Genomic DNA, 20698 nt, shown 5'->3' with positions numbered 1-20698 from the left:
CGCGAGAGAAAGACGTCAAAGTAGCAAACGCGTTATTTATCCCACCAGCGTTAAGTTAAACCAGCGATCCTCACCTGGGGCTGGGGGTGAGACCTTGTGGTCATCACAACTGGGGGTGCTCCTGGCATGGAGTGGGTGGGGCCAGGGATGCTGCTGACCCCCCACAGTGCCCCGGACGCCCCGCCCCAGGGAACGGGCTGACCCTGGGATGGATGGATGAAACGCTCAACTGCCTGTCGCCTCTGGCTTGCTGTTCTCACTGCAGGGAACGGAGCCCAGGAAGGCGCAGGCCCTGGCAGGTGACCACACAGACCAGGGCGCAGCCACGGCTGGCTAAGGCCCGCAGGCAGTGTGGTGTGATGGTCAGGGCGCTCATACCACGCAGCCCGGGTTCAAACCTCCGTGTGGCTACCTCCCGACTGTCATGAAGCCTCGGCGAGGCTCAGTTTCCCCATCTGTACAATGGGAACGATGAGAAGAGCATTCATCCCTTCAGCCTGTGGTGGCTGATCTGAATGTTCGGCATCTACTACGAAGCAGCATAGGGCAGCCCGGGGGCCTCAGCGGTTTAGCGCCGCCTTCAGCCCAGGGCCTGATCCTGGAGACCCGGGGTCGAGTCCCACGTCCGGCTCCCTGCATGCTTCTCCCTCTGCCTGTGTCTCTGCTTCTCTCTCTGTGTCTCTCATGAATAAATAAAATCTTAAAAAAAAAAAACAAGCAGCAGCAAGAATGGCCGAGGCAAGTGTGCATGTGCCTGTGCCCGGTGTTCTCACGCAGCAGCAATAACTACTGTGCTCACCGGGAGAGCGTGGGATTGTGGGCCTGCTACGAGCCAAGCAGCACGCAGGGGCTTCTCACGTGTCCCTGCCGTGGGATTGCCACGGCGTGGACACGTTATGGGTCCCGTTCAGTCAAGGTGGAAACGGCAGCTGAGAGAGGCTGAATCACTAGCCCGGGGTCACACAGCAGGTTGATGGCAAAGTCGGGATTTCAAACCCAGACTAACTACAGATCCCAGTTTCCTTCCTGCTGGCCTGACCCTGTGTGTCCCCAGGGGCCTGAATGACACATCCCCTAGGCCCCTCGTGGTGGGTTGAGCTTGGTGTTGGGCTGAGATCTCACCGTCATCCTTTCCATGTGCCTGCTACAAACAAAACCCGGCCTGCCCCAAACTACACCAAGCCCTTTCTTCACCTTAGGGCCTTTCTGCGCACTAGCACCTTCACCAGTGATGCAATTTCTGTTAGAGAACTCCTACACACCCGCAAAGCCCCAGCTCCAATGTCTTCCTTCCCGAGAAGCCTCTCCTGCCTGGCTCCACCTGGGAAGATTTGGTCACCTGTGTATCTGCCACTTGGGGCCCTGGTGTCTCTATGTGTGGCAAGGGAAGGTAATCTCCGCAGCCTCAAGTGACTTCGAGTGAGTCCCCACCCCGTGAGCCTCAGTTTCTCTTACTGGAAAACGTGCAAGGTAATGAATGGAACCAGCAGGCTCAGGGTTGGAGGCTGGAGGGAGATGAATGAAGCAGGCAGGGTCTGTAGTTCGCACTGGGCTGGGTACGGAGCTGAGGCTGGGGAAACGGACCTCGTCGTCATTACTCCTACTCCTTTTACGACCGTCGTCTTTACCGGCCTCTGAGCCTCCCAGGACTGGCGCACAGTAGGCACTTACGCTCAGCCGCCTTCGTGGAGCACAGAGGCTCTGCTTGCAAAACCAGGGGCCCCGGGGAGGAGGTGGGGACACGTGTGCGCTCACAAACACGCAACACGGACTCGGACGCCCACACGCCCCACACCGGACTCACCTTCTGCTGCGCAGCCTCCGACCAGCAGGACCACGAGGAGGCCCATGGGACCAACCACAGATGCCACGCTGGGGCCCCAGGCAGGCGCCATGCTTGGCGGCTACCTGCAGCCTCCGGCCTCCACCCTGGAGGGGGACGGTCCCCCCCGGTCCCTCACACAGAGGCCTGGAGCCGAGCCGAGCGTCAGACGGGGCAGCGTCTGCGGAGACAAGGGAGGCAGCGTGAGAAGGGAGAGGGGCAATCCGGGGGGCCTCCGTGGGGGAGGCAGTGGGAGGATCACAGGGGGGCAGGGGAGAGTCACGGGGATGGGGGAGCCAGAAGGTGGGCGCAGAGCCCCTGCTGAAGGCCTGGAGCTTCACATCCCCACGCTGAGGCCCACGCTCCCTGGGACAGCGTTAGGAGGGCCGGTGGGGAAGCAGGAAACGGCCCCCACCAGACCCCAGATCTGCCGGCACCTTGATCTTGGGACTCCCGGCCTCCAGAACCGGGAGAAATACATGTCTGCCGTCCGCAAGCCACCCGGCCTGTGGGACTCTGCACAGCACCCTGAGCGGACAGAGCCAGCTCCCGGTCCCTGGCCAACCCCAAGCCAGGACCGAGCACCAGCGCCAGGGGTGCTCGCAATCCCGGCTTCTCCCCTCTCAGGCTGGGCCTCGGAGGGACGAGGCTCCAGGGAACGGGCCAGCTGCCTGTGCAGCCCGCCCGGCACACCTGCCCGTCCCTGCCCCTGCCCCCTGCCCCCTGCCCCCTGTCCCCTGCCCTGTTCTAGTGCCTCCGCGGCTCCGGCTGCCCCCAGAGGAAGCCACTCCTGCTGATCTCACTTCCTCCTCTCACGGAGGTGCAGCCAAGCTGCCTGAGCTCAATCCCCTGCCCCTGCTATCCCCACCACCACCACCACTACATGACAGGTCCCAGCTCAGCTGTCACTTTCCTCAGAAGCTCCCCAGCCCACCCCCGCCACCCATTCCACATCCCACAGCTGCAGAAATGAGTAAGGCCATCCTCCACGCCTTTACCCCGGTTTGCGAGTGTTCGTCACTGGGTCTGCTTCTCCCACAAGAATCTCAACTCTTCTAGAGTCGAAGAGTCCCTCGTCCCAGGGCCAAAGCCCCTCCCCAATCTCCACACTGGCCAGAGCCAGGGCAGAGGGCTGGGGGGAGGCAGCAAGAGGCCGAAGGACGAGGCAGGCCTCCGCGGCCGGGTCAGCCCCACACCCACCGCAGGCCATGCCCCGGGCGGGTCCAGGCCATGACCATAGGGATGGGTGCCACATAATGATGGGGTAAGCCCCTGTGATTCTGGCTCCCAAAATATCCAGCTGCGGTCACCTCGCCTGGCCCCAGAGAGGCCTCAGGAGAAGGCTGGGCGGGTGGCGGCCTGCTCGGGGCTCGGCGGTGGGGGTGGGGAAGCCAGGATGGGAGGGTGAGAGGGTTGGGGGTGGACACATAGTCAGACTGCAGACAGACAGACCGGACAGGAGAAGGAGGCCTGCACACAGCCAGCGGACAGGCACGGGAACCACGGACCGAGGCAGACAGACCACAGACACACCGGGAGACCAGACGTCTTCACACAGTCGGGCGACACAGAGAGGTCCACACGCACAGTCAGGCAAAGGAAACTTGCACATGGACCACAAACAGGCACAAAATCAGAGCTCGGAAACACGGGGTCAGACCACACACACACACACACACACACACACACACACAGGTCACCGTGGGGCGGACAATCCACACACCAGTCAGACCACAAGCACAGTGGGATCAGAGACACACGGGTCCGGGCAGAGACCACAGACCAATAGCACGACCGGATGCACACACAGGGTCGCAGTCGGGCACACAATACACACACACACACACACACACACACACACACACACACGGGTGGGCTGCGGGCAAATACAAACGGGGCGCCGTCAGGTCAGAGGTCCACAGGGCACACAGGCACCCAGAACCCACGAAGCTCAGGCTCAGCTGTGTGCGTGCGGTCAGGCCCCAGGGACCCGCCGAGCGGTCAGCGCACCGCCCCTGTACCACCCGGACAGTGAATCTGGAGGCACAAGCCAGAACCCGCCTCTAAGCACCCAGGTGGACCCGCAGGCTGACCCACTCCAGGTACGTACTCAGACGTGGCCAGGGGGGTCAGGGGGGGCAGGTGGGGAAAGAGAAGACCGGACACAGCCCCTTACCCCCCGCTGGTACCCCCACCTACCACCAGCCCTTTCAGGAGCGGAGGGGGCCAAAGAGGAGGAAGGTAGAGGCCCAGTGTGACCCTGCCACAACACACACAGGCAGCCGGCCCGGCCCACAGACGCACCCTTGCTGTACATCCCAGTAGGGGGCTGTGGCCCAGACCACTTGGGTCAGCAGGGCAGGCCCTCAGAGAGCCTCTGGAGAAACTGAGGCCACGCAGAAAGGCTGCAGCCCCCGCTGGGCTCAAACTCCGGGCTGCCAGACCTACCAGGGACCCCTGCCACCACAGGGTGACCTCCTTCCCCACCTCAGCATCCTCCCCAGAGCACAGGCATGGCCGCGGCCAAGCCACCCCCCATTCCTCACACCCCAGGAGAGCCAGGGGCAGCCGCCTTCAGATCGCAGCGGCCCGTAATTACCCCCTGGCTCCCAGAACCCCTGCCTCGCAGGGCCCACGCCTTCTCAACATCTGGGCAGGATGGGGCTGATCTGGGCACAGGCTCCCTCAAATGTGCCACGCGGGCCTGCAGCAGGAGGGAATGGGCAGCGCTGGGGGTTCTGGGGGCCTGGACAGGGGCCTGGATGGGACAATGGGGATTGGGGGGTGGGGGTGGGGGTGGGACCAGACTCGAGGAAGAGAGGCTCGCACACCCCAGGCACAGAAGAGAAATAGGTCCTGGGTCTGCCCAAGAGACCGAGGCAGGCCCCTGCAGAGCCCCCGGAGCCCCTGCCCCACTATCACCCACCCGGACCAATGCAGCCACGTCCTCCTCTCGCCCCCACAGTCTGTCTTCTGCTGAAGCCTGAATCAGATGCCACATTCCTCTGCCCAGAGCACTCCAGAGCTCTCCCTACCCTGGGATAAAAGCCCAAGCCCTCCCCTGACCCCCCACCCCTGCTCCAGCCACACAGGCTTCTGTTCTTCCAATATGCCAGGCAGGGTCCTGCCCCAGGGCCTTTCCATATGCTGCGCCCTCTGCACAGATTTAATATTATATGGCTGCGAATGGAAGGGTGAATGGGATCAGGGAGGGTGTCTCCGCACAAGGAGCAACAGGAGGAAGGGCAGGACGCAGTACCCAGAGATCCTGGGAGAGAGATCAGGGCAGAGACGTAGGTATGGACTGGACCCACAGGGCATCAAGGAGCCCTAGGCAGCTCTGCACTGGGAGGGGCCTGGCTGGGTAGGCCCTGGCCAAGCCGCCTCCCTGCACCTCTTGCACCAAAGCAGCCTGAACCACTACCCCTGCCACTGCCAAGAAAGGTAAACTGAGGCAGGCGCACTGGGGCCACGTGATGCAGCAATCCCCGATTTCCTAGAAGGTGTGGCCACTAACAACGGAGCAGCCACCTGCGGGAGTTGCAGAGGGTAACCTGGATGGCAAATGAGGCTGGGCTTCGGGAAGATGGGGGAGGGGGGTGAATGACCTCTGGACCTGGACCCCAGGGCCAAGGAGGGTCCCCCACCCGCCCGGCCATCAGTGACAGAGCAGGTGTGGAACTGCCCCCCCTCCCCATTTGTTCCCAGCAGCCAGCCGGAGGCAGATGCTCCCTTTCATAGATGACAAAACTGAAGCTCACAGAGGAGTAGGGACTCGCCCAAGGCCCCCAGCTGGGTGGGACCTTGGGTCCAGAGCCCGCTCCCCATCACACGACCATGTCCTTTTCTGGCCTCTGTGAACACAGGGGAGTGGGCGATCCTCTCTGGGCTCAATACAGCCTGCTGGGCGGCCTCTGGGGGCTCGGAGGCCTTGATAACTGGAGTAGGAAGAGGCGAGCTCGCCAGTCGCCAGGGCGTGGGTCACGAGATCCCGGAGCCAGCCCTGTGTACCCACGCGGCGCAGGAAGCATAAAGGGGCAATTATGACCCAAGACCAGGCAGCAAATAGGCTCTGTGTCACCCGCACGAGACACTGTCTCCTGAGGCCTGAGGACACCCTGCTGCCTCTCCCTGTCCCCACCTCAAGGTCTGTCCTACCCTAGGGGGGCCAGGGGCTCATGGGAGCACCCTGACCCCCAGGGACTGCCATAGCCCAGGAGTGGGAAGGGAAGGCTGGTGACGTTGGCTGTGGGTCTTAGGGAAAAGCCCCCCATCCTGCACAACCTTCCATCCCCCACGCCCCCCGCCCAGGCCCACAGATCCTTTTCCAAGGCAGACCTTCAAGGGCAGGACCCAGGCTTCTAGGCTTGCTGGACTCCTGTGTCCCCAGAATGTCAAGGAAGGTCCAAGCTCCAGCTCTGTGGTCACCAGCGAGCTCCAGCCAAGCCCTCCCCGCCTTGGTGCCCCCCACCCACCCACGGATAGGGCTCCGGGTGGGGCCGAGTGAGGCCAGCCGTGCCAACCTTCCGAGAATGCGCTAACACCACCCCAGAGTTCCGCCTCTAAGTAACTAAAGATTTGTACTGGGTGCTGTCCCCAAGGGTCCCCGCAGCCGGGAGTGGACAGGAGGTGTGGATGGGCAGCCAGGCCCAGTCCCACGGGGCGGAATCGGTTAATGCCAGCCAGGTGCCCCCACTGTGTGCGGAGTCCTCTTCAGTGCTCCCCACCCGTCCTCCTATTTGACAGACGAAGTGAGCTCGGTGAGGTGCAGCTGCCCGGTGAGGGGCAGGCAGCGCGGGGGGCCGGGTAAGATCTGAGGCCAGAGACCCGCTCTCAATCAACCTCCTAAGTGCCCGGGCTGCCAGGCTCGCCTCTACCCGCCAGCTCCCTGGAGGAGCCTGAGATGCCAAGACCTGGTGCCCTCCTGCCCACTCACACCCTGCAGGGCTCCCAGCTCCTGTGCCCGGCATCTGGGCCTCCCCTTGCTACCTGGTCCCACAGTTCACTGTAGTTCCCGAGAGGCACTGCTGTGCCTTGGGCCTCTGGGCCTTTATGAACACGGGTGCCCCCACCAGGTGCCCCCTTCCAGCTGGTCCACCTGTGGACTATCCCCCAAGGCACAGCCACAGATCTCCCCTGCCCTAGACTGAATCTGGACCCCCATCCCTTCCTTAGCCCAGCCCTGACCCGCCACTCTGGGGCTGGGAGTGGCCACGTGACTGTGGCCCTCCTCTGCCCTCAAACATCCCATGGCTCCCACCAACGTTCGCTAGAATCCAGCCTCCTAACCTCAGCCTTCAGAACCGCTGACCCCACCATGCTGCACCCCCAGCACCTCACTTGCCCGACTGGCGCCTCTACTCACTCCCCCTCTGGCTCACATGGGGGAGGACTACTTGCTATTCCTTCTACCCAGCATACCTTTCCTCATCCCCCGCCCCCCAAATATGGCCTTCACGCTCATCCGTTGTCGCCTCTTCCAAGATACCCTCCTGGGTGTCTCAGGCTGGATCAGGGCCCCCTCAGGGCTCCCCTTACACCCTGTGTCTCCCGTCACAGGTCGGTCATCCTCCAAGACGGTAGCTTCCTCCCCACCCTGGGGTCGCGGCAAGGCCCCTACATATATCAGACACCTACTGTGTGCCCAGCCCCACTTGGCACTTTATGCACATCATTCTCGTGGTCACATCCATTTCAGAGGGGTAAACTGAGGCCAGAAGGAGACACCACAAGCAGGGGAGGTCAACAAGGACACGGCCTCCAGCTGGAACTTACATCTGCTCTGAGGGTCTGCTGGATCCAGCCTTAGGGGATGGAGACAGAGACGAGGCTCAGGACAGAGCAGGACTCGGGGGGCCGGGACCCCTAGCCAGGAAGTCACAGGAAGCCCAGGACTCTGAAGGCAACAACGGGGGTGCTGAGCCATGAGTCCGGTGGGCGATGACGGGGACTGAGGCATGGAGCTTAGGGCCGCAGCGGGGAGCTGGGAGGTGGGAGCCAGTGCACTTGCCCTGATTCCCAGGCTTATTAACCCCCCCCCCCCAGGAAGGTATAGCATGAACCTGGGATCCTCAAACCCCAGGGGTACAGGAGCAAATAAAAAGAGGGAAACTTTTGTGAGTTCGGTGGGGAGGGGTGGCCGCGAACAGGGCTCCCAACCCCAGCGCCTCATCCCGCATCCCGCATCCCGCATCCCGCTTCCCGCTCCCCGGCGGAAGGAGGCCGAAGCCCCCATCAGGGCGCCCCTGGGCTGGCAGAGGGCTGCCCGGGGCTGGCTCCGCCCCCAGGGTGGGGGAGGAGGTCGGGCTGGGGGCCAGGCGGGGGAGGGGACCCCGCGGAGCATAACGGTCCGGAGTTTCCCCGAGTCCCGGCGCCCCGCCTGGACGGGTGCGGTGGGGGCGCCGCGCAGGAGCGGGCTGCAGCCGCCTGGAGGCCCGAGCGCCCGAGCGCGGGGGTGGGGAGCGCGGGGGTCCCCCTCCCGGCAGCCTGGGGGAGGGCGAGGACGGGGACAAAGCGCGGGGCCTCGGGGCTCGGGGCTCGGGCGCACTCACCCCGCGGCTCCCGGCTCGCAGATCGGCCCGGGCCCCCTCCCCGGCCCGCGGCGGCCCGGCCCTGGGTCCGCCCGAGCGGGAGCGCGGCGCAGCGAGGACTCGGGAGAGGCCGCGGCCCAGGAGCTCGGCCGGGGGCGGGGCGCGGCGGGGCGGGGGCGGGGCCTGCGGGCGGGGCGGGGCGGCCGGGCGGGCGGGGAGGGGGCGCGGGGCAGGGCGGGGCGGGGCGGGGCCGGAAGCGGGGCGCGGGCCGCGGGGAGGGCCGCGGGGAGGGCCGCGGGGGTCCGGGGGGAGGGAGCCTCGGGTGCAGGCTGGGGGCGCGCAGCTGTGTTCCCGCACCGCGCACACACCTGCGGGGGTCGGAGCCCGGGGGGCAGAGCCCAGGATCCCCCACCCCCACCCCACCCCCCGCTTTGTAAGGCGGACCCCGGAGGGAGCCCCTACCCCGCTCCCACTGCTCTTCCAGGCACCGCTCGTGGCCATGGCAACGGATGAAGGGGCAGGATGCCGGACACAGCGGCAGAGGGCTCCCCACACACACCCGGGGACAGGAGGTCAGACGAGGGGCAGAAGGATGCCCTCGCAGCCCCCCAGGGTGGGGGCGGGGTGCGGGCACAGAGAAGCCTCCCTCGCCCTCCCCCTCCCCCTCCCCCTCGCCCTCCCCCTCCCCGCCGCGAGCCCCGCAGGGTCTGGGAGGATGGACGGGGGCTCCACGCGGGGGCTCCCACACCCGCCACAGCCCTGACGAGGGGCGGGGAGTGCACGCAGGGCCCGATTGGAAACAGATGGGGTCACCGTGCCAGGTCCCAGACACCCGGGGCGGGGGGGCGAGGAGGAGGGGCGGCCCCACCCACACAGGCAGCCAATCCCGGCCCGCGCTGCCGCCCCGTGCGGCTTTGAAAGCTCCCGGGGCGGGCGAGGCGGGGAAGGCGGAGGCCCAGCGGGTCCAGGGGCCCGGGAAGCGGTCAAGGGGGGCCGGGGACCCTGATGGAGGCCCGGCGGCTGCCGCAGGGGGTCGGCCTCCCCATCGGCTCCCCTCTGCGGCGAGAATGCTTCGGGTGCCACCACGGGGGCTTGGGTGAAGCCCGTAACCCACATGTGGTCGGCTCCCAGTGTCCGCCCCGCGCTGAGCGCGCTCCCGCCACCCCGCCGTCACCCCCACTTTGCAAAGGAAAGGGAGGAGGAACACAGAGAACATGACCTGCTCAAGGTCAGGCAGCACAGGGATTCGAACCAACGTTTGCCTGGGTCTCGAGGCTGAGCCCTTTCCCACAATGCTGCGGGCGGCGGGAGCCCAAAAATAACAAACCACTAAAATTTTAAGCCCCTGGGGATAAGGCGGTGCAGGAGACAGACAGGCCCCGCCCTCCCGAAGCTGGCTGCCCAGCGAGCGAGCTGGGGTGAGGGGCACACAGGCAGCACAGGCGACCAGGGACAACCCACTCCCCGCGGTGGCCCCTTGCCCGTCACCCACTCCCCACCTTCCCCCCCATCCTCACCAGGTGAGCCGCCCCTTCGGAGTCCTGTGCCTCAGTTTCTCGCTCTACAAAGCGGAGCATCTAATCCCACCGCCAGCAGCACTGGGGAGGCCCGTGCTGGGGTCCCCAAGGCGCTGGGCACACAGCAGGTGCTCTGGCGTGTGTGGGCGCCGACCTTCCACCTGCCGCTTTCATGAGGGACACAGGGTGGGTCCTGCTAAAGGGACGCTCCCACCTCTCTCGGCCCCAGCCCCAGCCCTGGGAGGCACGCAGTAGGTGCTTCAGGTGGGATGCCTGGCGCCCCAGCGCCACATAGGACATACGGGGTGTCCCGCTGTCGACATGGGGGTGGATTCTGGCAGCAAAACGCCCCCCAGCTGAGCAAGGCACAAGGCGGGTCCCCGGGAAACGCCACCGGGAGTGAAGTAGGGGCTCCGCCTGCACCTGCATGCTGACGGCCCAGGCACAGGGCTCCTGAAGACCTTGGTCTGAATCCAGGCACTCTCCCATGTGATCTCGAGCAAGAGCCTGTACCTCCCCCGGTCTCAGTTTCCCCATCTGTAATATAAGCCATCCATCAGGCCCTCGATGATTCCAGTTGTCAGACGCCTAAGGCTGTGTGACCTGGGGCAAAAGTGCCTGAGGACCTGCCCCCCCCTCCCCAACTGGCCCTGCCCCATCTGGGCCTCTTGCCCATGTCTCCCTGGAGATGACCTCTTGCCTCCATGTAGTCGTGCTGACCACAGCCACCTCCACGGTCGGGGTGGGGAGTTCTGGGGCAGGAGGCCTGGACCTGGCCTGTCCCCGCCGGGTGCCCCATCTGCACAGCGCCCCATACATCTGTCACCACGGCTCTGATCACCCCACACGTTCCCTGCCTGGTCAGGGGTCCGCCTCTCCCCCCAGACTGTGACCTCAGAGGGCACGGCTGGAACTGTACCTGTCTGGGGCGGAGCACATCCCCAGCACCGGGCCTGATGGCACACAGTAGGCTCTCAGCAAACATGTACATAAGTGGCCAGGACCCTCCTCACCCAGGAGAGCCCTCGGCGGAGCTTATTCTCCCCCCAGAGGGCCGCACTGTGTGGCACCCTGGTGCTGCAGCCATTTTCACCCACGTTGTTTCTCAAAAAACCTCCTTGAACCCCTACTGTGTGCCAGGTGGGGCTGAGGCCCTGGGCACAGAGCAGTGACGAAGGCTGGCAGGGATCCCCGCCCTGACGGAGCCGACACGCCAGTGCGGGCCACAGATGGGCAAAGAGAGAAATAAAACCCAGGGTGGGTCCGTTGGTGGTAAGGGCTACAGAGATGAACAAAGTGTGTGGGTGTGCGGGGGGGGGGGGGGGGGGGGGATGTTGGCCGAGGTGGGATGTGAGGCTAAAGAGGGAGCGTGGGGGGTGAGGAGGTGACATCTGAGACCTGAAAGAGCGGAGAGAACAGGAAGCAGGTACGGGTGTCTGGGAGGAGCACTCCAGGCAAGGGCACAGGACCCGCCTGGCACCGACAGAGGAGGAGGGTGGGACCCGGCCCAGTGCTCAACGGGGCTCCCTGGTGGCTGCTGCAAGGGGGACAGGTGGGGGGGCAGGGGCGGGGAGCTGGGGACCAGAGAGGAGGTGACACTACTGGCTCAGCCTGGCGAACAGGGGACTGTGGGGCAGGTGCAGGCAGAGAAACAGGGCATATGGTAAAGAGGGGAGGACTCGAGTCTTCCCGCCCCCGGGACACCTCGCAGGTTAGGCCGGCCCAGTCCTACAAGACCTACCTGACCGTGTCCCCCACCGGTGCCCCCGGGGGCTGGTTCTGGGAGCCCCCCGACGGCGCGGCTCGTGTGTCCTCTGTATACACCCAGAAGGCAGCTGCCCTTGGGGAGGAGCATGGGGCCACATCACGTCAGCGCCCGCAGCTGGGACATTTGGGGCTTTTTTTTTTTTTCAAAATAACTTTTCGTCTAATTATAAAATAGGCGCGTGCAGCAGAAAATTAGGGGAAATCAGCATAAAGAAGAAAATAAAAATTGCCCACAATCCACCCCTCGCCCGGAGGGAGAGAAACCGGTGGCATGTGGTCATTTTCATTCAACCTGCTGCCACCAGTTACTGAGCGCCTACTGTGTGCGGGGCTGCTGAAGACACGACGGGCGGCCTGCCAGAGCCAGCTCCTACCCCTGGGCCCAGCCCTGGCCCTGGCCTGCCCTCGGGGGACTCACAGACAAGTGGGGGTGTGGGGGGATGGACACCCACGCAGAAACACTGTCCTTACATAAGGCCGAGCAGTTACAGGAGATGCCAGAAAGAAAATAAGATTCGCTATAAGGCTCCGAGAGCCCGGAGAGGTCTGAGAGGGGATATCTCCGACAGTCTGGATGGAGCAAGCACCCCAGACGGACAAAGACCCATGGGAAGAGAGTTTGGGATGGGAGGAACAGCAAGTACAAAGGTCCTGGGGCTGGCTGACTGACCTAGTGAACCTAGCGCAAGTGCGCTCTGTTCTTTTGCCCACAGGGGATCGATATCATGAGCCTGTCTGCCCAGAGAGTTTAATCAGTCCCCCCCGCCCCCGCCACCGCACCCCTCGCGAACAACAGGAAGGGGAGAAGGGGCCACCACAGACGAAGCTGTGGCTCCCCCCTGCTGGCCGGTAACGTCCAAGCAAAGGATGACTCCGGTGGGATGTTGTTGGGCCCAGAGATGGATGCAGGCAAGACTGCACACCTGGGGCAGGACCCCCAGGCCCAGCCATCCCCCCACCCCACACCCCTCAAGCTGTCCGACCTCCCTCACATTTGTGGCCAAAATTTGTAAAACTTTGGGACCCCTGAGTGGCTTAGTGGTGGAGCGTCTGCCTTGGGCTCAGGGCGTGATCCCGGGGTCCTGGGATGGAGTCCTACATTGGGTTCCCCACAGGGACCTGCTTCTCCCTCTGCCTGTGTCTCTCGCATGAATAAATAAAATCTTTTTAAAAAATCATAAAAGTTTTATTTAGGGGCCAGCAGCAAACTGCACATCCTTTGCTTCCAGAGCAAGAGCGAGAGAGAATGAGACAGAGAGAAACTGGTTGGGCAGCTTTCTCCCTTCTCCGAGCCCTAGGACTCCTCCGCCCCAGGGGGTTGCCCAACAGCCCCTCCCGCCCAGCGTGGCATTCAGGGCCTGGGGCCGTGAGCGTGTGCCGACCGGCCAGAAGCCCGCCTCACCCACGCTCATGCCCGCTCCCGGCGCCACGTCTGCCTGCCAGATACTCCGTGGCAGGCGGATGGCCCACCGCAGGCACGCCCTGGCTCCCCGCTGCCTCCTTCACCTGCTGGTTACCCCGCCCCACCCCTGCCGTCCTTCCCTCCTGGACAAACCTAGGATGGCTTCAGGTGTGGCTGGATCCAGCCAAGCTGTTCCTCCCACGGCCTCCCCTTCTCAGCGGATGGCAGCTCCGTCCCTCCAAGGGCTTGGGCTAGAGGTCGGGGGCCAGCCCCGACTTCTCTTCTTTCCTCGCCCCCACATAGCACGCATCTGGAAGTGCTCTCAAGCTTCCCTCCTGAACTTCTTGGGAATTTGTCCATCTTTCTCCACGCACCCTTCCCACCCAGCCCCCCCCACCCCTGTTACCTCCAGCTCCGGCCTTCGCTCCCCCACAACCACCACCAGAGAGCATGTGTGAGCACGAGTCAGGTTCAAAAGGCTCCAGGACCAGTGCAGCCCCAGGGCCTTTGCACATGTTCAGTCCAGCTGGAACATCTCCAGATTTTCATGGCTGTCTCCTTCTCACCACTCAGGTCTCCCTCAAACATCACCTCCTCAGAGATGCCCTCCTTAATCCCTCCAGCTCACATAGTACGCCTGTCATCCTCAATCATTTGTTGTTGTTGTTTTTCTCTTTTGACACTTATTTTCATCAGAAGGCATTGCTTGTTTACTATCTCCACTGTCCAATATGGGAGCCATTACCCAAATGTGACTGGTTAAATTAAAAAATGAGATTCAGGGACCCCTGGGTGGCTCAGCGGTTGAGCATCTGCCTTCAGCTCAGGTTGTGATCCCGGGGTCCTGGGATCGAGTCCAGCATCGGGCTCCTGGGATTGAGTCCCACATCAGGCTCCCCACAGAGAGCCTGCTTCTCCCTCCTCCTGTGTCTCTGCCTCTCTCTCTCATTAATTAATTAATTAATTAATTAATTAATTAATTTAAAAAACGAGATTCAGGGACCCCTGGGTGGCTCAGCAGTTGAGCATCTGCCTTCAGCTCAGGTTGTGATCCCGGGGTCCTGGGATCGAGTCCCGCATCGGGCTCCCCACGGGGAGCCTGCTTCTCCCTCTGCCTGTGTCTCTGCCTCTCTCTCTCTCTATCATAAATAATAAATAAATAAATAAAATATTTTTTTATTCATAAGAGACACAGAGAGAGAGAGAGGCAGAGACACAGGCAGAGGGAGAAGCAGGCTCCATGCACCGGGAGCCCAACGTGGGATTCGATCCCGGGTCTCCAGGATCGCGCCCTGGGCCAAAGGCAGGCGCCAAACCACTGCGCCACCCAGGGATCCCAATAAAAAAATATTTAAACAAAACAAAAGAAAATGAGATTCAGTAAAATTCAAAACGCAGGTCCTGGGTCACACTGGCCATGTTTCCAGCCTGGCTCACGCCACGGCACGGGGGCGCGCAGACAGAGCACCTGTCTGTCATCACAGGAAGTTCTGTGGGGCTCTGCAGGGGGTGGCGGTGGGGGGGGGGGAGGGAGGGCTGGGCCCCAGAGCCTGGCACACAGTAGGCGCTCAGTAAATGCCCTCTAAATGAATGAATGAATGAATGGCTTACGAAACTTGGTGAGGCCTGGAGGGGTGACTGGCGGGGGCGGGGGGCGCGGGGCAGAGGTCGGCAGGCACCATCTGGAGCCAGAAGCCCACGCACCTGCGCTTCGAACCTGGGCCCACCTGGCTTACAAGCCAGGCACCCACGAGGGGCCGCCGCTCCAGCCCCAAGGGCCTCCCGACCACAGCCGGCCTCCACTTGGCCTCCCACTTGGCCTCCCACTTGGCCTCCCGGGCGCCAGGCTGCTGACTCAGCTAGAAGGCGGCAGGAGGAGGGGTCCCCCTGCCAGCCCCAGGCCTCTCTGGGCTGGAGCCCCGCCAGGGCCCATCTCCCACCTCAAACCTTCACGGATCTGGCTGCGTCCTCTTCTGCGAGGTGCCTCCGCACTCGCCAGGTCCCCAGGGAGGACGCGCCCGGTGTTCCCCCCCACCACCGCCCCCAAAATCCTCCTCTCCTTGTTCACAACTCCTGCCACATCCCCCAAATCCCTCATTAAATCTTTCATTCAACTGGCTCATGCCTCTCCCTTAAACTAATTTACTTTAGAAAGTAACTCCATAATGCAGGGCTCTAACTGCCAAGCCCTGAAAGTCGCCAGAAAGGAGGAAAAAAAAATGTTACAATGAAAACATGTCCCCGGTTCTTCCATCTTCCCTGGATACTGTTGCTAAAGCCAGAGGCCCGATGGTTATAAAGAGACTGGCAGGTGTTGGCGGTGAAGATCACCCTGCGCCCAACTGAGCCTTTCTCCTTGAACTGTCACCAAACGAAAGGGGAGTCATCGTTGTCGCTGGTCTGTGAGGCCAGATGCCTCCTCCCTATCAGCCTCCCCCTAGAACAGCCTCTGTTTGGGGTGTATCTCCCATTTGCTCTGCCCACCCCCCCACCCCCCCGAATGCTACGTGGCCTCGAACAAGGCTTTGCTGTTCTCTGGGCCTGTTTTCCCACCTGCGTAGGGGCGGGAGGGGTGTTCCGGTGCCTGGGGCTGAGCTGTGTGGGTTCAGGGCTTCTGTAAGATCATGGAAACCGAGGCAGCCCTTGACGGACTCCCCTCGTGAAGGTGGGACCCGGTGTGTCAACCTCCCAGGATTCGAGGGGGAGTAAAGAGGAAGTTCGGGGCAGCGGGCACAGCATGTGCAAAGGCCCCAAGGCACAAGTGGGCGCACTCCGTTCTAGGGAAAGAGGGGGCTGCTCCAGCTGGGAAACAGGGTTTTCGGGGCACCAGGTGGAGCGTGTCACCTGAAGATGGAACGTTCTCCGTCTCCACACACACTCCTGCATCTGTAGAGGACCTGCTGTATACCCGGCTCCCAGAGGCTGAGCACTAGGGAAGGGACCACAGGATGACCCAGGCAGCCCCCGCCCAACCCCAGGGAGTTCACCTGCGGCGGCAGGCTTCAGGGAGGAGGTGACAGATCTCAGACGTGAAGGAAAAGGCAAAACCAGGAGAGGAAGGGTGAGCAGAACTGAGAAGAATGGGAGAGGCGGGAATAGGGACTTTGGGCCAAGTCGCAGCCGACAGGTGAGAAGCCAAGTAGAGAAGCCAGAAGGACCAGGCACCTGCTACAGGGCGGGGGGGGGGGGGGGGCAGCAGTGCTGGCTCTCTGCTGGGTGCATTCCACGGCCGGCACAACCTCTCTGGGGGCAGCTCCCAGCTCCGACGCTGGGAGACCAGGAGAAGGGGACATGTTTGGACAGGGGTCTGCATGAGGATCCCGCCCCACCTCCCCAAGCCCTAGAGATGCCTACTGAGCACCGACTATGCGCAACGCCCTGCAAAGGGAGCCAGGCTCACAGGAGAGGCTTGCCGAGTGCACACGTCCCCGAATCCCCTCCAAGACTGGGCTTTCGGTTTCATTATTCTCCCACTTTCCAGTTGGAGAAACTGAGGCACGGGAGTGGGGCCCCAATTCTCACCACTCACAACTGGCACAGCTGGGGGATTTGAACCCAATCTGGTTCTCAACTTCTCCCACCAGCGCTCTGGGGCTCAGTTTCCCCTCCAGTGCTGAGATTCACAGCATCCCTAACGGAGCCCACCTGCGACTAAGCAGCCTACATGTGTGCAGGGGCTGGCTGCCACTTGGAGCCATAAGGACAGACCACGATATTATTTTTATTTTTATATTTATTTTTATTATTAATTATTCACCAGCAGCGGCCTCTGGCAAGCAGTGCTCATCAGGAGCAGTGACGGGAGAGCCATAGGCATCCGTGAGTGGCTCTGCAAGTGTCTCGGGAGGTCTCACCACCAGGCCTTTGGGCTCCGTGTCCATCAGCCAGGAACACTTTTCCCCCAGAAACGTCCCAATCTCCCTCCCTCACCACCGCTAACACTTTTCCCCCAGAAACGTCCCAATCTCCCTCCCTCACCACCGCTATTCAAGCAAGGACTTCCCAGATCCCTTCTTTAAAATTCTGCGCCCCCTGCACCCACCCCGGCACTCCCCCTTCCCTTTCCCTGAATTTTTTTTTTTCCCTAGAGCAACACAACACCCCCTGACATCTGATGTGGGATTTTTTTTTCTTTCTCCTTCTTCTGCGCTTTGTTTATTCTCTTCATGTCCCCAACTGGAGTGCTAGCTGCAAGAGGGCAGGAAATTTGTTTTTTAAAATTCTTCCTGCCTGGCACGGAGAGCAGCTGGCACGCCGCAGACACATACATTTGTGGAGGGGAGGAAGGGAGAGTCCCTCCTCTCTGCCCCGAGAAGCCACCCCTGCTGTGGGTTTGTGCCAGTCTCTGCATAGCTCTGCCGTGAAGTCACGGAGCAGAGGTAACTCTGCTCTCCTGTTTGGGTCGTGTCCCGGGGAGCACTTCTTTCACATGACACCTCTTATCTTCTGAGCCCACACATCCCCAGACTCTTTTGTTGTTGTTGTTTCACCTGCTATGTCATCTTCCCTCACAAAGCTGTGCCCCGTTAGCCCCATCCCCTATTGATGGACACTTAGGTTGGCTTCATTTTTTTTTCCCCCCTCAACCTCACCCAATGCTTCCCAAGCTCTCGGGGAAGCAGGTTTCTTTCTGGATGCTGAGGGGAGTGGGGCTGGAAAGCAGGGAGCTGTGCACGCCCTTTGGGCCTGCTAACACCACCTCCAGGAACTTATCCCACAGACACATTCCCGTGAAATGACGCGCATAGAAAATCCCGCGGCAAACAACCTAAAGCAACCTAAGCACTCATCGATGGGGGATTGGTTAAATATAGAACAAGGGACCAAAGAACGACAGGCAAGTTTAGTATCTCTTAGTGTTATGAGATCAGTACAGCAGCTGTGAAAAGGAATGGGGAAGCCAGATGCACAATTATGAAATTACTTTTAAGATGCTAGATTTTTAAGTGGCGCAGAAACACACACACACACACACACACACACACACACACGCACGCACCAAGGTACAGAAACACAAGGTGTTTAAAACATGCTACCGATTGGTTAGACAAAGGGACGTGCATCTATCCGCCCACCAAACGCTCCCAGATCTCCAGATAACCGCACTGTCCACAACGGCAGCCGGGAGCTGCATGTGGCTGCTTATACTTCGATGCAATAAAATGTAAAATTCGAGTCCACGGCTACGCGGGCCACAATTCAGCTGCTCCCATTTCAACAGCACATGCACATTAGAAAATGCCGGGAGAGGGGATCCCTGGGTGGCTCAGCGGTTTAGCACCTGCCTTTGGCCCAGGGTGCGATCCTGGAGTCCCGGGATCGAGTCCCATGTCGGGCTCCCTGCATGGAGCCTGCTTCTCCCTCCTCCTGTGTCTCTGCCTTTCTCTCTCTCTGTGTCTATCATAAGTAAATAAATAAATCTTAAAAAAAAAAAAAAAAGAAAGAAAATGCTGGGAGGGGACACTTCTATGGTGACACGCGTCATAGTGGCCCACACAGACGGGCAACAGGGCAGGCGGTGCGAACTACAAGCCACAGGCCCACACGGCCCACCGGCTGTTTGTATAAATAAAGTTTTATTGGCACACGGCCACACCCAGTCATTCCCCTGCACAATCGGGCTGCCTTCACGCCACTGGGGCAGGGTTGAGCAGTATTGATGGACACCTCCTGCCCACAGAGGAGCTCAGAAAAGATTTACTATCTGCCCCTTTACAAAATGTCTGCGGACCCCTGGTTCTAGCAGGAGGCTGGTGGTGGCTGCTTCCAGGGAAGGAGGGGAAGAGAACTGAGGATCCGGGGGGGGGGGGGGGCGGTGGAGGACTTCCCCCTCTGCGCATTCTTCTCTAGGTCCTCGATTATGTCCCACATGTATGCGTTATCTGGCCAGAAAAATAAATTAAAAAGAAAAGATGTTTCCCTTTTTTTTTTTTTTTTTTTTTTTTTTTTTTAGAAAAGATGTTTCAAAGAGGGGACGCTTATTTGGTCTCCCATCGGTGGCGCCCGGAGGGCATGAGCCTGCTGCCCGGACCTCCCTGGATATTACAAAAGCTTCAGACGTGACTTCGCCGGGTGATTGGATAAGACATGGGATCTTATTATTTTAATTTGCATCTCCTGGGCAAGAGATGGGGAACCTTTAAAATGCGGATAAAGGGCAGCCTGGGCGGCTCAGTGGTTTAGCACTGCCTTCAGCCCAGGGCCTGATCCTGGAGACCTGGGATCAAGTCCCACATCGGGGTCCCCCCAGGGTGTCTGCTTCTCCCTCTGCCTGTGTCTCTGCCTCTCTCTCTGTGTCTCTCATGAATAAATAAAATCTTTAAATAAAATAAAAGATGGATAAGTGCGTGTCTTACTTAGTCATCAGCCATGAGCCCCCAGACTCTGAAAGGGTAGCATCCACCTCAGCATCCCCAGCACCCAGAGCACCCACATGGGGCCATGCAAACAGTCAGAGCCCAATAAATGTATGCTGAGTGGAGGAAGGGCTGCGGACCCAAGCCTTGGGGCACGAGGCACCACAGGGCCTGGGGTCACCAAGGATGGCAATGGGCACTGAATGCCAAGCCAAGCTTCCCGGAGGCGGTGACCCCCATGGATCCAAGCCTTTCGGGGGGGCCCTGCACTCAGCCATGGGGGAGGGGGGCACGGCCAAGGGGGGTGGGGGCGACCGCAGGCTCCAGGCTGGGAGCAGGATTATATATTCATCAGAATCTTAAACAAAAGCCCCGCAGCCGCCTGTCAGCCAGGCTCTGGCTTTTATGGTAATCGGCGATGAATTACCCACAATGCCCGGCCAAGCGCAAGTGGTTCTTGGCCCAGATCCTAAACTAATTTTTATATGTTCGTGTGTATATAATTTTGCTTGCTCCCTCCCATTCCTCGTCCATCATTAGCGGGAGTGTGGGGGGAGGGGCAGGGGCAGAGGAAACCCTGGGTTTAAGGGGGAGGGGGGGCTCCCCGAGACCCCGGTCCCCCGAGCCCGCCTGGCACCAGGCCCCGAGCGCGCGGAGGCGGGAGGTGAGTGCCAAGCTGGAGCCTGGGGGGCCTAGAAACCACCAAGAGCCCAAGCTGGCAGCCCTGGGGGTGGGACAGAGGGGGAGGGAGCGGGGGGAGCCTCATGTCCCTGGGGCGCAGGGGAGCTGGGGTTGGCGCTCTGAGCACTGAGCCTGTGCCTTGCCACGGCCCTGAGCCACCACCTCCAGGAGGCTCACCCCAGCGCCTCCAGGAAGAGCCTGCCCCTTTGCCTTCTGGGAACTCTACGGGGGGTCAGTAACAGGGGTGCCCAGGCCCGCCCCTCCCATCCTTGTGGATGCTGGGGCCATCACCTTGGATCCCACTCAACCCCACCCTGGGTCCACTGCTTGGCCAGATCCACTAGTTCTTCTAAAAAAACTTTTCCAGATCCACCCTCTTCCCCTGTCCTCTCCATCTGGGCCCCTGCCCGTCACCCCTCACCTGGACAAATTCGGCACCCTGCCCTTCCTGTCTCTGACACCTCTCCCCGCCCCCCCCCCCAGCAACCCCCAGAGGGCACCATGAGCCCCTGAGCCAGGTCCACCCTCTGCCCACAGCCCTCCAGGGCTCCCACCTCCCTCGGGGTAAAAGCCCCGTCCCTCCAGTGATCCCCATGGCCCTGCAGGACCTGCCCCGTCCCCTC

General features: G+C 61.5%; 1 protein-coding gene and 1 long non-coding RNA gene across 2 annotated transcripts in view; one reads left to right on the top strand and one right to left on the bottom strand.

The window, feature by feature from the left end:
* The window catches only part of PTPRS (protein tyrosine phosphatase receptor type S), a 96270-nt gene that overhangs the window by 57206 nt on the left and 18366 nt on the right, over positions 1 to 20698 (bottom strand). The window contains exon 2 of the mRNA XM_072787713.1: positions 1805 to 2003. Within this exon, the coding sequence (XP_072643814.1) occupies positions 1805 to 1895 (91 nt within the window). The 5' untranslated portion in view covers positions 1896 to 2003. The remainder of the gene's footprint in view (positions 1 to 1804; positions 2004 to 20698) is intronic.
* Positions 5899 to 7986, top strand: LOC140611029 (uncharacterized). The gene is made up of 3 exons (XR_012012416.1): positions 5899 to 5969; positions 6424 to 6628; positions 7382 to 7986. It is a non-coding gene; the product is annotated as an uncharacterized lncRNA (long non-coding RNA).

The sequence above is a fragment of the Canis lupus genome, chromosome 19 (genome assembly GCF_048164855.1).
Source record: "Canis lupus baileyi chromosome 19, mCanLup2.hap1, whole genome shotgun sequence".
NCBI classification, from domain to species: domain Eukaryota; kingdom Metazoa; phylum Chordata; class Mammalia; order Carnivora; family Canidae; genus Canis; species Canis lupus.
This window is presented reverse-complemented; position numbering and strand designations above follow the sequence as displayed.